Consider the following 16,397-nt stretch of genomic DNA (forward strand, 5'->3'; position numbering starts at 1 on the left):
GCCGACATGGGTGCATGGATCGTCAGGAACTAATCCTCGACTTCATCCAATTCTTCCGCTCATTGACGCCGGAATCCTCCAATGACGGGTGGCGCACCTCAAGCACTCTCGCCTACACGCCATGCAACCGGGAAATATCATGACGATTGTACCGGACCAGGTGTGGAGATTACAATTGATTCTTCTTGTCGCCAAGACCTGCGTGGCTGGTAAACCCGTGATTCTGGGAAACGGTTAGTGAACCGGGAGATGGCTGAAAGTATAAGGTTGGCTAAATGGGACATTTGTTGAGATGACCAGCAATCCATCGTCTTTTGATCGCAAAGATGGTGTTTCTCAAGGGAATTGTAGCTGCGGCCTGCGCTACTTCTGCGCTTGCTGCTGATATTATCGTCCAGTCGTCAGGCGGCAACTTGACTGGGAAGTTTGGACACTCTTACGGCTACGGTTTCCTTCATGAGGTAAGTGATCGAAACCTGTATCTACATGTCGTGTGCTGACTGTTTCTCAGGATATCAACAACTCTGGTGATGGTGGAATCTACGCTGAGTTGATTCAAAACCGTGCTTTCCAGTACAGCCAGAACTATAGCGTCTCAACCGACCACTACTTTTCTGTCAATGGCGCTGCTCTCAGCATTCAGATGCTGGATGAGCCGCTTTCCAAGCAACTGCCAGCATCCATGCGTGTTTCTGCTGGCAATGGCACCTCCAACACCAGCAAGATCGGATTTAAAAACGAAGGATACTGGGGTATGGACGTCCGCGTGCAGACCTATACCGGATCTTTCTGGGTCAAGGGCGCATACGATGGCGTCTTCACCGCATCGCTCGAATCAAACTTGACAAGCGATGTCTTCGGATCCGTTGAAGTGCCCTCCAAGTCCGTTGCAGACGACTGGACCGAGCATACCTTCGAGCTCGTTCCCGAAAAGGATGCGCCCAACTCCAACAACACTTTCTCCATCACGTTTGACGGTGCCGCAGCCAGCGCACTCGACTTCAACCTCATCTCCCTCTTCCCACCCACTTACAAGAACCGCAAGAATGGTCTCCGTGTCGACATTGCCGAGGCTCTTGCTGACATGAACCCTACCTTCCTCCGCTTCCCCGGTGGTAACATGCTTGAGGGTCTCCGAAATGACTCCTACTGGGACTGGAAGGACTCTCTTGGCCCTCTGAGGTACCGTCCTGGTTTCCAGGGTGTATGGGGATACCAACAGACCCACGGCCTCGGTCTCATGGAGTACCTTGAGTGGGCTGAGGACATGGGTCTCGAGATTGTCTTGGGTGTTTGGGCCGGTCTCGACCTTGACGGTGGTGTCACACCCCAAGAAGACCTCCAACCCTTCATTGAGGATGCTCTCAACGAGATTGAGTTCGTGTGCGGTCCCGCTAACTCCACTTGGGGTGCTCGTCGCGCTGAACTTGGGCACCCTGAGCCTTTTGAGCTCAACTACGTCGAGGTTGGTAACGAGGACTGGCTTGCTGGTTACCCCGGTGGCTGGGAGTCTTACCGCACATACCGCTTCCCGCTCTTCTACAACGCCATCAGCAAGGCTTACCCCAACATTCAGGTCATCTCTTCTGCGGCTTCTAGCGACCCTGCTGGTGAGGCGCCCATCTTCGGACCTAACAACGTGAACGGACAGGTCTTGCCTCTTGATGCGATTGGTGACTACCACCCATACCGTGAGCCTGATGAGCTGGTCTACGAGTTCAATCGCTTCGACAACGACGCTGGCCACATTGTCGGTGAGGTTGCAGCTACCCACGTTAACGGCGGTATCCGCTGGGAAGGCGACTTGTACCCCTTCCCATGGTGGCAAGGCGCCGTCGGTGAAGCCGTTTCTCTGATCGGTTACGAGCGCAACTCTGACCGCATTCCTGGTACCTTCTACGCACCCGTATTGAAGAACAACAACCGCTTCCAGTGGCCTATCACACTCATCCAATTCGATGCTGACCCGAAGCGCACCACCAAAGCCGTTACCTGGTACTGTTGGAGTCTCTTTGCCCACCACCCGATCTCCCACACTCTCCCCACGCACTCCAACTCTTCCTACGGTCCCCTCTACTGGGGTGCTGGTTACGATGAGAAGCGCGACGGTGCTATGGTATGGAAGGGCGCAGTATACAACACCACCAACCATGCCGACGTGCCTGTAAGCGTTCAGTTCCAGGGTGTTGCTCCGGGTACTTTGGCCAACCTCACTTACCTTACCAACTCCGTTGGCGACCCATACATGTACAATGACCCCTTCACTGGAGTTAACATCGTCAACACCACCAACATGATGGTCACCGCCGGAAGTGATGGTGCGTTTCACTTCACTCTGCCCGAACTCAGTGTCGCGGTATTGGACACTGAGGTTTCCGGCGGAAACAGTACTGGCCACTACCGAAGACGGTTGTAGAGGTCTATCCTAGAATTAAAACTTAGTAAAGTTTTATGAATGAAACAGTTACCGATAATACTACAATGATTTCCAAACGTGAGGCGCATTGCTATGAGTGAAGCTATTAACATGAAGGTTGAGTCTAGGTCAGACTTTCTTCGAGTATTGTTTTGCTGCCACAGTACTATCGTAAAATCTTATGTATTATTGCAGATCAGCCAGTTGAACTCTATCTACACGTCAGGTCAAACACAGCACTGAGCAGGTGGTACCCTGTGCGAAAGCACAGTGATTTGCTCTCTTCCTTTCCGATGAGCTCTACACAATCCTTCAGAGTGCCCAATATAGTTTGGCGATCTGGCAACGGGTAGTTAGCTGGTGGGGCCGTAGAGAGCAGGTGTACACAGGCCGTTAGTGCGGCCGCCAAAAAGTCCAACATGTATGGTTGTGCGACCAACCTTAGATCTGAGCCCTGCTCTGGTGACAATCCTAGGTTTTGATGATGCCTCATCATTGCAAAGTTGCATTCGAGAGATGACCAATACGAGACAGGATGTATGAGCGCAGCGTCGCGAGCTAGCGCGTAGTGTCCGTGGAGAACTGACAGTGCGCGGCGGAAGAAAACATCGAGCGTTGAACGCAGGTGTTCGTTGCCAGGCAGGCCTGAAGTTTGGCGCATCAGCTGGCGCAACTCAAGGTCATACTGCATCGCTTCCTCGTAAGTGATCTGGTCGAGTTGCGAATTGATCCGGACTAGGAAGTGGCATATGACTGAGAAGGATTGAGGCAAAATGGATTCGAAGCAGTCTTCGAGTATGACTGGTACGCGTCGCTCCGTACCGATTGGGATGACGTCTTGTGGGAGTAGCGATTGCTGGCCAGTGATCAGGGACATTTGTATGTCCAAATACACCACCGCTGCCCACAAAAGCCGCCGAATTTGTCTTTCACAGGCAATCGCTGGCTCCTGTAATCCCGGCATCCAGTCCTTGTGGAGCATCATCGTCATGGACAAGCGGACAACAAGACCCATGACATTCCAGCTGGTATCCAGAGCCCAACAAGTTGCGTATGCTACTGACTTCGCCATGACCATCAAACAAAGTGTATTGATATGGATGGTGAGTGGTCGATACATGTATGATGTCTTCGCCAAACAAGCTTCGCTGGCATAGAAGTATTCTGAAGCAGCCACATCATTGCGAGTTGTGGCATACGCTCCGAGACCAAGTACTACGAAATATTGCGCGAGCCAACTAGGATCTGCTATATCTTGTGAATCGTAAAAACTCTTCATCTTCAACGTGAATGCAGATAAATCCAGGACTGGCAGAGAGGGATTGTACACTCTGAAGTATGCTTCAACGTAGAGGGCGGCATCTGGAGTCGAGGTTTGCAAGATGCTCTGCACTCTCTCACGCGAAGCGTACGGCCGAGACTCAGGACTTCCGAACGGAAAGTTGCCAGCTAACGCAAAGTCACTTGAACAGTCTCCTGCAATGTGCTCTCGCATAGCCATGGTGAATGGGGGTGCCCGTAGGCCAGGTAGTGTCTCTAACTAAAGGTCATCAGCACTTGTGAAGTTGATGGACAGCATCATGCATGTACATAATGAGCCTGACTCTGGCTTGCTCCTCTCAGCGCCATTATCTGGAGGCATCTAGGCGTGATTTGAAGATCACAGCAGAGCCACCGAGAGCCTCGGCAACATTATGGCCAGCAACGTAGGGAAAACGCACCCGGTCGAAAAGAGTTTTAAAATGACTTGAACCTCGTCTTCGTAAAAACCAGGTAGCAACAACAAACTCCGGATCCTCGATGGTGAGGATAGAAGACGGCAAAACTACCTTCTCAATCCTCTTAGCTCTATGCGTATAGATGCATGTTGTTTCGAATCCAGAGCGTGCGCATCTGCTACAAGGAGATCTTCTGTCGCACTTGATCTTAAGCCGATGACATCTTGTACAGGAAAAGCAGGCTCGAGCGCGTCTTTTTACAAACGAATGAGATGAGGAAGTTGTAGATGTGGTATCGAGAGCTTCCTCTGAGCCACTGGGAGATCCGAGTGATGGCAACTCTAAGGCCGATCCTTCGTAGATGCAACTGGCTTTCGCCTTGTTGCAGCGCGAGCACGCTGGTCCGAGTTTGTCGCATTTGCGCTTGGCTGAATGGCAGCGGGTGCATGTCTGCACATTCCGGGCATGCGTCATGGTGGTCTCAAGGTTCGCGGAAGAGGCTGTCGGACGTAAGCAGGTAGATGCGGCCGCAGCATCTTTATGGTTCTCCAATGTTGACGCATGAAAGTGGAGGAGGAGGATGCGGGCGACCGGCGATAATCGGTGTTGACTTGAGCGTGGGCCGCACGCTAACGCTATCCAAGATCAGCGAGTCAGCCTTCTTCAGCCTCCTGATCTCAACACGACTTACACCCGCGGATACAAACGTGTACTGCACCGCAATACACAGAAGCAACTGAGCTCATCTATTACTATGGAAAGGATACATTCCAGTTTGCTAAGATGAGACAGAGACGCGTATGTACAGTAGACGTACCGCGGAGACAATCGAGCTAGACCTTCCACCTAACTGAGCAATCGTTCTCGTCGTGTCCTCCGGCGTGAATATAACTTAACAACCCGTGCAGAGCTTCGACGATCTGGAAAGATGGCCTTGTTTAAGATTCTAGATTACTTCCCCGGCTTAACTCGATCATTCTTTCTTGCCAACCTAGCCTCCCACTGTCTTGCCTTCCATCTGTACACCATGCGAACGCGGCCGAGTAACGCCGATAGGCGACTGTCGGCTATATGAAAGAAGACGCAGAGGAACTCACAACGTTATGGATATATAAGATTGTGAACTACTTGTAAATCCCTTTCTCCAAATATTTACCATCTTCGCCTTCATCGCTTCATTAGCATCGACTACGTTCTCGCCAACATGTCTCTCTCCGAACGGGACACGAAAGCGAACGACTCCACTGATATCGAATTTTCTGGGATAACTTCAAGACAGGCTGTCGCCCAAGTTTACCAAGAGCTACTCGTAGATCAGGCCTCTCAGCCGGACAAGATTTTCATCGGCAGCCACGATCTCAAGCATCTCGATCCCAACTTTGTAGCGCTGGATGAAGATACACAAGAACATCCCCGTGTAATCTTACTTACACGCGTGCCGACTCGAGAGCTAACACCATGCTTCAGTCCTGGCCGATCGCTAAGAAAGTCCGCGCAACCGCAATTGTGGGAGGTTGTTGTTTCCTCTCCCCATTCGCAAGCACCATATTCGCACCATCCATCCACCTGGTCATGAAAGATCTGGCTATCACTGACAGTACTGTCGGTGCTCTGCAAGTCTCGATCTTTCTCTTCGCATTGGCTCTCGGCCCGCTCTTCATTGCCCCACTTAGCGAGAAGTACGGCAGAGCAGCTACTATACACTTTGGCAACTTCTTCTTCGTTGCATTTTCCCTTGGAGGTGGCTTCTCGCAAACTGCTGCCCAGTTCTCAGTGTGCCGCTTGTTTGCTGGGTTCGGTGGATCTGCTTCTATTGCGGTTCTTGGTGGGTTCGTTACGGATGTCTGGGACCTCGCTGCCCGTCCAAAGGCATCTGGGCTTGTGATGCTTGGCCCGTAGGTTTGTATTGGTACATACACAGTGTCCTTACTTACCAGAATCAGTGTTTTAGGCCCTGTATTGGGCCCTGTGTGTGGGGGCTGGATGTCGGAGCGCGTTTCGTGGCGCTGGACTCTTTGGATACCCGCGATCGCCAGCGCCCTACTTTCGACTGCCGGTCTTTTTTTCCTCCCGGAGTCCTTCGCACCAAGGGTTCTGCAAACAAAGCTGCAAAGAGAACGGAAAACAAATCTCAGCGCCGAACTGTATACCGTACTGGATCTTCAGCATCGTCCTACTGGCCCCGCAGCGCTTATCAACGCGTTCATTAGACCCTTAGCATACCTTGTGCTTGATCCAGCATTGCTGTTAGCATCGCTATTCTATTCAGTGGTATTTGGTGTCGTGTACCTCATAATTGTGACATACGCCGATGTTTTTGGCGTCGGCTATGGGCACTCCGTCGGAATTGTGGGTACCGACTTTCGTGCCGCTGGTATTGGTATGCTTGTTGGTACATTCGCTACTATTCGTGCCATGGAAGCCATCTTTAAGCGAGACACCGCATCCGGTCAAACGAAATACAAGCCTGAGTCGAGACTCATTAGCTGCCTTGTTGGTGGGACATTGCTGGTCGGTGGGCTGTTCATGTATGGGTTCACCGCCACTCGAACTCACTTCATCGTCGTACGTATACTACAGACACCAATGTCAGGCTTGAGCTAACGTCCAGACAGCCACTCGTAGCTATCATGCTTATGATGGCTGGAGGCATGAACATCCAGCTCGCGCTGCAACTATACGCAATCGATGCCTTCAAGTTTCCCGCTTCTGCCGTCGCTGCCATATCCTTCCTTCGTTGCATGTTCGCCGGCGCCTTCCCGTTATTTGGAGAGAAATTGTTTGCCAAACTTGGCCTGGACTGGGGTGTAGGGTTGTTGGGCTTTTCAGTCTTGGCCGTGGGATTACCACTGATACTACTGGTACGTGCAGACACTTTTCCCTGTTAGAGGAAACTTGATTGACCCCATCCCATAGCTATACATATACGGTGCCAAACTTCGTGCGAAAGGTGCTGAGCGCATGGAGCGTTCGAAGGTTCGAAAGCAGCCTCGAAGTAGTGTTTATTAAGGTGAGCTATACATCAACAGATATCTGAGGACGTCTGTTAGTATTCGATCTGCGCTCTATATCCAGATGCGAGCATCCTTATAGCATTCTCATTCAGACCCAACCATCATCGTCTCCGGCGGTCCTAGATAGCTGTCCTTGACCCCACCTCTAGTATCCAAAACAAGCTTCTCCAAGTAGACCTCAGGACTATTGACTTGCCAACGAAGCGTGTGCTTTCCTTCCAGTGCCTCACCGAGACTGAGTTTCTTCGTCCACACCTGGTTCATTACGTTATTTGTCCACTCTGGTGGCACATCGCCTGCATCCTTTGGATCACCCAATACACGTGTGAAGTTCTGAGGGGTGCTATCAAGAGAAAGAGAGAATTCCATGAGAAGATTGGGGTCTGTATCTAGACCAGCGTTGATGTAGATCGTGGCGTTGAGGGAACTGGTATGATTGAAGAGATAGATGTCGTATTCAACAAATGCCGCGGTCGAGTCGGCAAGAGAAGCCCGAGCAGCGTGGAAAGGCCGTATCGCGATAGAACCAGATTCAGTACGCGTGCCAAGATATGGAACGTGAGCGAATGCTACTGTGTCGTCTGTAGTACTATTGCCTAGGGACGAACGCTGATAGTGTGGACTCTCAATCGATATGTAACCAGCCGTTTCCGGGAAGCCCTGGAAATCAGTGGGTACCTTGCGGTTTTGTACCGGAATACGCAAGATATCGAAGTACGGATAGAATGATGGTGTTGATGTCACGCTAACCTCTACTGTGTCATTGTATCCTTCCGGAACCTGTGTCCAATCGATGGTGATGTTGAGACGTTGCTCGTCGACGGTCTGGTTGAGTCGGCCTGAACTTGGTGTAATTGACAGCCAATTTACTGGAATATCGCCGAGCTGCCAGTCAAGCGGAACACGGTAGTCGCCCCGCATGAAGAGGTCTATAGTCCGCATAGATGGTCCATAAGGACTCATCTCCGGAAGTTTGGGTGGAGATTTGGTGAAAGGCATTGATGGATCGATTGACTCAGCCCATCTACCCTGATCGAGCGGGCTGTTGGAGCCCTCCGCATAGATGCCAAGATTGCCAACGGAGAACTGCATGTTTTGACGCAGTTGAACAAAAGAAAGGTTTGAGAGTATGTCGCGAGACGGATTCATCCAGTTCTTTGGCTTTCCGATATCGAACGTTTCAAGTTTAGCCTGAGACATGATATGTTGCCATTTTCCGTCAAGAAGGGTGTCGAAGCCTTCAACCAGATCGTAGTCGTGTTCGAAGTCGGCTAAGACCTGGTGAGCGAGTGCGTTTGCCGAATTCCTCCGCTCCATGGCATATCGATAGTTAAATCCAGTTCCAACATTTACCGAGTAGTATGTGGCGCCCGATACTAAAGGATAAAACACTAGCTCGTAGAATGCGGCTTTGTAATCCTCCTGTATCCGGTCGTATAATGTTTTGGTTTGATCAGCGAGTGTGTTCCACCTTGCTAGTATCCTTTCTGCTTCATGATAGTTCAATACTGAGTATGTGTCTGGTTGGACCATCTCAAAGCGGCGCATTCCAATGAGGTAATTGAACTCCATCAGTAGAGCTGCGACATCATCCGCATGTTCTATACCAAACTCTCGCTCGGCGTAGAGGCGCAGATATGCTGGTATCATGTCGAAGTCAAACTTCGAGACATCCCAAGCTAAATCCATAGCGAATCCAAAGGGTTGCTCCAAAGGCTTGATATCGCCGACATTGATGACCCAAACTTGGTTCGCATCGCGCCAGTAAGCTTGCAAAAGCTCTTTCAACACTTTTGGCTACACTTGTCAGGAAAAGATCTCGTTTGCAAATTGTGCATACTGACCAAGCTGTTGGTATTCGACCACTTGTACGATCGCGGTCTACCAAAGTACTCGAAATGAAAGTAAACACCAGCGCCGCCTTCCCTAGTAGTCTCGTTACCAGTGGGCAGCCGCAGAATCTGGCCATGATTGTCATCAGGCATGATGATTGTGACATCGTCTGGCGGGCTCAAACCTGCCGCGTAGTACGTCGCGACCTCCTTGTAGATCGTCCACGCCTCTACGTTTTGTCAGCATGTTATACACCTGGATCTGAAGTGGTTTTACTTACGGTTCACTTTCTTGTCACCTAAGACATCCTTAAAAATCTGACGCTCTACTTCAAATACTTCTCGAAGTATTTCCAAAGCGTCGTCGCCGACGATCGCACTATCGCTCGGGCCACGCATGCCCAGCGTCACATAACTTTCGTTGTTTCCCATTCTTCGGATACCCTCTTGCATAAAGCGAGTAACATTGTCTTTGTTCAGTCTCCAATCCCAGGGCCCAGTTTCAGTCGCGTTCCACTCATTGGTGGCTCTTTGCATAGGCTCGTGATGACTAGTAGAAACTACGATACCATAGTCATCTGCAAGCTGCTGATTCCCTGGGTCATCGGTAAAGAAGATGTGGCCTGGAGCTGGTGTTGTTGATCCCCACATTGCAGGCCACAAGTAATTAGCTTTTAGTCGAAGAAGTAGATCGAATACGTGGGCGTAAAATTCGGTGTCGAGAGGATAGTACGAGGAGTTGTGTTGTGCTGCCCACCAAGTGACCAGCGCTGGCGCTTCATCATTAATGAAAAGTCCTCTGTATTTGACTGATGGTGGCCCGTGAACAGTGGCTTTTGGCAATGCGAAGATAGCGGCGTGCTTCTTCGTGGGAACATCCGCCCACCAATGGTATCTGTTGCAGCCCATCAATCGATATCTAGACGCATACAATGAAGATAACTTACGGAGATTGCCCACTTTGTTCGGCGAGCGTGTGTACACCAAAGATAGTACCGCGTTTATCGCTGCCTACAATAACCAACGCCCGTTCTACCCCAGCTATTGGGTTGGCAATAACAGCCGTTTTAAACACTTCCCATCTTCCCTCAACATCTGAGATGCTGAGACCTTTCTCTGCGGACAGTTGACGAATGAGTCTCGATTCCACAGAGCCGACGATGATGCCGGTTGCTGAAGTTGAAATCGTGGAGTTGGCTGTGACATTGTTGAACGCGGGTCGGGTTCCAGTGATCTGTTCGAAGTCTTCCACTAAGCTTTTGAGCGCAATATGAATACCCACAAAATCATCCGCATCAGCTATGACGGTGGCGCCAGCGATGTCCAAGGTTTGATCTCCAGGTTCGAAGCCTACAAAGCTCTCCTCAAGTAGCGCATGCACTGTGTACTTCGAAAAGCCACAGACGGCCACGAAAAGATTGAGGGCCCGCATCGCTGAAGACTAGAAACTTGGTGTAGGTACCTACCTTAGCTACAAGGGGTTTGATCCAAAGCTTATAACGTTGTCTTCGGTGTAATGAAGACTGCGCGGGGAAGTACCCCAGACTGGAATCCCTCCCTGTGGAGAAAAGCTTATAACCGCATACGGTTTTCCAGCTTCGCTATACGACCTTCGCCAACTCTTGGCTATGCGGCGGATCAACCTGCTCCTCTTTGAAATGCGTGCTAAGGAAACTGAGGTGATCATCTGGGGTCGCTAAGCCCATAATGGAATCCAGCATGTCGGTCGAAGCTACGAGCTCGGGTGAAAGCCATCCGCGTTCAACACGTACTGTAGGGAGCGCAGATTGCAGACGCCACATCTGAACATATTTTTGTTTTTAAGTTGTAAGGTATTTTGGACCGAACATGCATGAGGGTTGCAAGCCTGTGGTCGTGCAATGGCCGCGAATCTAGCGTGTCTTCCCCGCATCGCGATCCGCTCGATAGCTTGCTACGGAGCAATCTCACGTGCTACAGGTATCTTGACTGAGCTTCATCTGTATTAGATAGGAGTTCGCATTATTAAAACTGAACTGACAAGCATTCCTCCGTGACAGTTCCTGGGCTGTGTCAATGCACTTGTGGTGGGAAAGTGTTATTGGATGATGACGTCATGCGACACTAGCGCCTGACTCTCGCGAAACTCAAACGCGCTCTTTCATGGCTAATTCCTCTCTCGACAACGATGTCTCGACAGTGTCACTGAGCATGTCTTTGTAATGTCTTCACTTTATTTGACTTTGTTTCGCGTTTTGTTTGCACTGCGACCTGTAAGCGGCATCGCACCAGTACATATCTAAGAGCTATTCTTCGTGAACGTCGCGAGCTTTACTCCGGCGGCTAACAAAGTTGTGTATATACAGACCAACGCCTCATCCATGGTACCACGTACTGTTACCCGACCTAGGCCTCGAGAAGCAGCTCGGCCCACTGCACTTCAAGTCGAAGAAGTCCATTACCGTGTCGGCATCAGTCGGAATATCGTGAGTCACACTACCCGCCTCATACGCTTCGAACTTGTCGCCATACCGAAACCTCGTCCAGCCTTTGAAAGGAATGTCTTCTGTAATCTCCGTCGGTTTCTGGCTCACATCGAATACACTCGTCCATTGTTTGATTTGCTCGCGCAAATTTTGTGGATAGAGTGTCGTGTCCGCTGTGCCATGAAGAGTCTGGAACTTTGGACGGAAGCCACGATATGAAGGATATGCATTGCGCACGAGAGCAGCCCATTGGGGGCCGGTCTTGATGATCCGGCCGGTGGCACATGCGTCGCTCCAGACATCGAAGCCGTCACCGGCAAAGCACCCGAAGGGCACACCAGCCCATGCGCTTCCTGCCGCAAAGACATCTGGATAGCTCCCGATGAGTACATTGGTCATCATAGCCCCCGAGCTAGTACCCGTTACGAAGACGCGGTCTTTGTCTGCGTGGTATTTGTCCAAAGTCCACCGCACCATCGATACAATGCCCAGCGCGTCGCCTCCGCCGTTGTGAGTGAGCGATTGCTGGCTACTAACATCCCAGCATTGATCCGTGTTCAATGTTGAAGTGTTGGGGTAGATCGAGATGAAGCCATACTCGTCGCCAAGCGAAGCCCAGGGTCTATAATCGAAAACCTGCTGTGCCTATTCACAAACTTAGTATTTGTATCATATACAAATCATGCAGGGATATTACTAACCGTGCCGTGACACCAATGTGGTGACACCAAAATCGGTGGATTCGGTGGAAGATTGGCAGGTACATAAATGAACATCGAGACTGCAGAGATGGATACGAGTCAGTGTGTATCTCACATACATGTCGTACAGTTATAACCTACTGTTACGCGGGTTAGGCCCAAAGTCGGTTATCTCAGTGAGTTTTGAGGTGAGCTGCGCGGATGCGACGGCTGCGCAGAGCAAGATAGAAATTGAGGCGAACATCATATCGACTGAGATGAACCTGATCGTCCTGGACTTTACTTTGCTGTACCATGCGGCTTCTTATAGCATTACAAAAGCAGACTTTCACGGAAGCACCTAGCACGGTGATCAACTCTGTACCCCGGTTTTCAGATGGTAACGCGCCGGGTAGACTGGGTCGCATGTCGCGCTTTGGCGTACATCCGAGCATACTCGACGTATTGATCGTCCGGCTATACCCATTTCGACACGGAGCAGAGCATATATTAATCCGCATCTATCCTGCAGTATTTCTCCGCACCCATTCGCCGCTAGTGTGATCCAATCGCCCGCTCGCCCAAATCTAACACCTGGACATATACCGAACCAAGCGTAGATCCGGAAACGCCCATGCTGCAGGCTGTAGCCTCGGTATGTTTAGTTCGTGCGAAAAGAAATACCAGAAACGTACTAACGACTGTTCCTACGGTATCAAGACTACATTGAGTTCACAATTTATCGCGCTTTCAAACATCACAACGTTGCGTTGTCATTGTGCAGAAGCACTGTAAAAGCATTCGAAGCCATAAAGACTCACGATGGAGCAGACGATGTTATTGCTGTATAATGTACTACTCTCCTACGGTGCCCAGGTGCACCGCCTCGATTCGAATATATATTCAAAGGTTTACCTCACTCAAAAGGAACTCATACCCATGATCCAACGAAGCTCCTCCTCACGCTCGTTTTACCGAACCAAGCAGCAATGCCTCGACCAACACAGCATGAAGTCTTCCACGCAATCCAGGATAAAGCGAAGCGTAGGCAAGAGGAAGGCACGGTCTTGACCCAAGCCGTTATTACTAAATATTTGAAAGACTTATACAACCCACGCTTGAGAGGTCGTTTATACTTTTACGATCAGGACAAAAACGGTCTGCCAATCGCCAAAGTACCTACCTACATAGTTAGTGGAAAGCATTATTGTTCCGTCGCTCTAGAAAATGCCTTCAGTGCGGAAGACTGGCAAGACCAACTCAAGCCGCCAGGCTTCATAGGCAAGGTCTGGCCGCCCAAAGTAATTGAAGATCTTATTGGTAATGTCGATAAGACGGAAGATTGTGTAAGAGAATGTTACGTATGCAACGAAGTAGAAGACGGTTTCTGCAGGTGTGGATACAGCTCCTGGAAGGACTACTGGCCTGAGTACTGGCCTACCCATCTATTGTTACAAAGAGCCGGTGCTTGCGGTTACGGTGTTTTCGCGCGTAAAGTGATTCAAGATTCAACTGTTGTAGGGGAGTATACAGGCCGCATCATACCTGTCAAGACCAACGGAGCCAGTGGAGAGGATGCTTATAGTACCAGGATCTCGATCGGTGGGTGTAATACAAAACAAGAATCACAGGCCACGGCTACGCTAGACGCACTTCATACCGGGTCGATATTAAGGTTCATCAATCACTCTTGTAATCCGAATGCGCGATTGCATGAGTTTCAATGTGGCATGGAACGCCGGGTCATTTATGTGGTGGCAATACGCGACATTACCATCAACGAGGAGCTAACGATAGACTATGGTCCAAAGTGGCTACATAGTGATTGTCTTTGTGGTAGTGCTGACTGCAGAAACCCACCTACAGGTCCCGAAGTGCTCGATTTACCTATGAGAGATCTTAGTGAAGATGAGACCACGGATGTATACGAGTATGAGAGCCTTGTACTGGACGTTTCGGACTCATCAGAAGATGATGTGAAGGCCGTCACTGACAACAGTGCCGATGTGGATTCAGATACGGACGTTTGGGATATGGGCTACAGGTCTTCGGACCCGGAGTACGAAGATCAGTCGGAGTATGAAGAACATTCCGAGGACGAGGAGCATAAGCAGAAGAGGCGGACCTGCTAATATAAGGCCAATGATGAGACAAATCCTAGCTGAATATATCCGCGCGTTGATCTATAAGTAGAGCATCTAATGCCATCAATCACTTTACCATCCGGCCGTTCCTCCGTTGATTAATAGCGTGTCAACAGGCTTTTCTCCCACCAGCGCCTGAACTCTGACCAGCCCAGTGGGGATATCTTGTAAAACGGCAGGGCTCTGACAAAGTATGTACCCATCCAACACTGCTGTCGCCTTGCTCATCACCATGCTTGTTTCACTCATCTTCGGCGCTAACGTGCCATGCTGTGCGAAAGGTGCCGCAATTAGCACCGTTAGGTCGTCGCACGACTTCGTGTTACCTATAGCGATCGTGACACGGATCGAAGAACCCCTCAATGCTGTCATACTAGGCACGATAAACACTTGGCTAGTGATCGAGAAAGCCTGTTGTGATATGCTCGGACCGTACACCAAGAAAGACGTTGCATATTGAACGGTACGCCCAGATAACGAAAGCGGATAGTATGACGTAATTCCGTATCCGCTGCTGCTGCGGCCAAAGACTGAACTTCCAGTGTCGACCTCCGGCTCAAGTTTCGTCTCGTATTGGTTCATGCGAAGGTTCAGAGATGGCGGCGGAGAAGTACTCGCTGGTGTGAGGATCCTGATCTTTCCGGAGAGCATCAACCTCCCATCTTCACCAAAGTCGTAGGTTATATTGATGGGCTTGACAGGCATTGCTGTAACTGGCTCGCTGAGTTGGACACCAGCAGGCACCGTATCAATGGCCCGACTCATAAGCTCGACACATGTATCAAGAAAACCTGCTCCTTGAGCGAAGAGGGCACGCATAGTCGCGTTCTTGTCGCTTTCATATAACCGGAGGTCAGAGTTCATTGTGTCGTTATACGACGTTACCAACGGCCCTCCTCTACTTCTTGTTCCATTCAGGTATTCTCCGAGGACATTAGGGTCAAACACGCCACGTGTACTGTCGAAGTTGCTACCGCCATTCGTGTTCTCGGGTGTAACGAAACTCTCATCTACAACCTCAGGGAAACCGCCCTACAGGGTTCAGTAATGGACAGCCAACCGAATTGCCTTTTCTGTACGTACGTGATGAACAGATCCCATTGTATGCCCACAAGCTGTAAGACCAATGGCATCTACCTTATCAAATCCCGCGCGCTCGAAGAAGCGCAAAGTCTCTTCGAGATTAGTCTCGGGAGCAGGCACTCCAGAGGTACTTCCAGCCTCTGTCGCATCCATGCGCCCAGCACGATAAGACATCTGCGAACCTCCGCACAAGTTATTCGACATAACCGTGCCCAGCGCAATGAGATCCGCCACTATCAACGTTTTAGTATCACCTGCCATGACCACACATCCACCGACAACGAAAGTGGACTTACTACTTACGCCCGCCCCAACAAACGGTCTCCAAAACGCAAAGCTATCATTGAAAGCACTCCCATTGTTCTCCTCCCTGGCCGTCTCAAAACCAATACTAGCATCGATACCTCCCGTACCTGCACTCACATTCGCAGTGACGAAGTCGTGGAACATGACGCGCATCCATTGTGCCGCTGTCGTACGGCCGCTTGTCGATCCTATGGTACCGGTTTGAGAGACGTAGCGTGTACAAGGAGTGATTGCGGAGGAGAAGTTTGACGCGTATGCGCCCCAGTTATCAACGAGGATGTGTTCTAGGAAGGAGAGAGCTGGCGTAGGGTGGTATAGAGCAGCATACGTGAGCGGAAGGATGGAGATGAGCGAGAGTACAACAGATGGAATCATCGTAGCTGCCGCCGAAAGATATATGCCTGGCTGAAGGAAGGAGACGGTGTTGAGAAAGCTGAGGGCAATTTTTCATGATATGTGGTTGTTCTTCTTAGTCGTAATGGGAAAATTTCCTGATCCGTATGCTACGTTACACGGCAGCCACCGACTAATGCAGATCTCCAGCATACAGCCTAATGCGCAACCACGATTGGAGATCTGATCGGTGGAAACAGCTCATTGGCTGCATTGTGCAAGTTCTGCCTGAAGTGGAAGATTCGTCGTGATTAAATAAGCCACATTAAGCTGGCATTCGCACACTACCAGCTGTCGTTCAATCATCTTGTAGTCCAGCCTCTTTTGAACTACTAGTTGGTGGTAG

At 50.3% G+C, this 16,397-nt stretch overlaps 6 protein-coding genes across 6 annotated transcripts; 3 read left to right on the top strand and 3 right to left on the bottom strand.

Moving 5' to 3' along the window:
- Positions 1-326: 326 nt before the first annotated feature.
- On the top strand, positions 327-2,416 carry ALTATR162_LOCUS5659 (uncharacterized protein; the record flags this gene model as incomplete). The annotated part of the gene is made up of 2 exons (XM_043313278.1): positions 327-461; positions 512-2,416. 2 exons carry the CDS (start codon positions 327-329, stop codon positions 2,414-2,416), a joined length of 2,040 nt encoding a protein of 679 aa, XP_043169213.1.
- A 211-nt stretch (positions 2,417-2,627) lies between these two features.
- On the bottom strand, positions 2,628-3,917 carry ALTATR162_LOCUS5660 (uncharacterized protein; the record flags this gene model as incomplete). Its single annotated transcript, XM_043313279.1, has 1 exon — positions 2,628-3,917. One exon carries the CDS (start codon positions 3,915-3,917, stop codon positions 2,628-2,630), a length of 1,290 nt encoding a protein of 429 aa, XP_043169214.1.
- Positions 3,918-5,338: 1,421 nt separating this feature from the next.
- On the top strand, positions 5,339-7,143 carry ALTATR162_LOCUS5661 (uncharacterized protein; the record flags this gene model as incomplete). Its single annotated transcript, XM_043313280.1, has 5 exons — positions 5,339-5,551; positions 5,602-6,029; positions 6,078-6,699; positions 6,750-6,995; positions 7,051-7,143. 5 exons carry the CDS (start codon positions 5,339-5,341, stop codon positions 7,141-7,143), a joined length of 1,602 nt encoding a protein of 533 aa, XP_043169215.1.
- An 89-nt stretch (positions 7,144-7,232) lies between these two features.
- ALTATR162_LOCUS5662 (uncharacterized protein) lies at positions 7,233-12,393 on the bottom strand (the record flags this gene model as incomplete). Its single annotated transcript, XM_043313281.1, has 7 exons — positions 7,233-8,945; positions 8,993-9,210; positions 9,262-9,875; positions 9,928-10,360; positions 11,355-12,090; positions 12,147-12,226; positions 12,288-12,393. 7 exons carry the CDS (start codon positions 12,391-12,393, stop codon positions 7,233-7,235), a joined length of 3,900 nt encoding a protein of 1,299 aa, XP_043169216.1.
- A 721-nt stretch (positions 12,394-13,114) lies between these two features.
- ALTATR162_LOCUS5663 (uncharacterized protein) lies at positions 13,115-14,257 on the top strand (the record flags this gene model as incomplete). Its single annotated transcript, XM_043313282.1, has 1 exon — positions 13,115-14,257. One exon carries the CDS (start codon positions 13,115-13,117, stop codon positions 14,255-14,257), a length of 1,143 nt encoding a protein of 380 aa, XP_043169217.1.
- An 84-nt stretch (positions 14,258-14,341) lies between these two features.
- On the bottom strand, positions 14,342-16,033 carry ALTATR162_LOCUS5664 (uncharacterized protein; the record flags this gene model as incomplete). Its single annotated transcript, XM_043313283.1, has 3 exons — positions 14,342-15,301; positions 15,353-15,585; positions 15,649-16,033. 3 exons carry the CDS (start codon positions 16,031-16,033, stop codon positions 14,342-14,344), a joined length of 1,578 nt encoding a protein of 525 aa, XP_043169218.1.
- Positions 16,034-16,397: the final 364 nt, after the last annotated feature.

This window comes from Alternaria atra (assembly GCF_907166805.1).
Source record: "Alternaria atra isolate CS162 genome assembly, contig: 25, whole genome shotgun sequence".
Taxonomy (NCBI): Eukaryota; Fungi; Ascomycota; class Dothideomycetes; order Pleosporales; family Pleosporaceae; genus Alternaria; species Alternaria atra.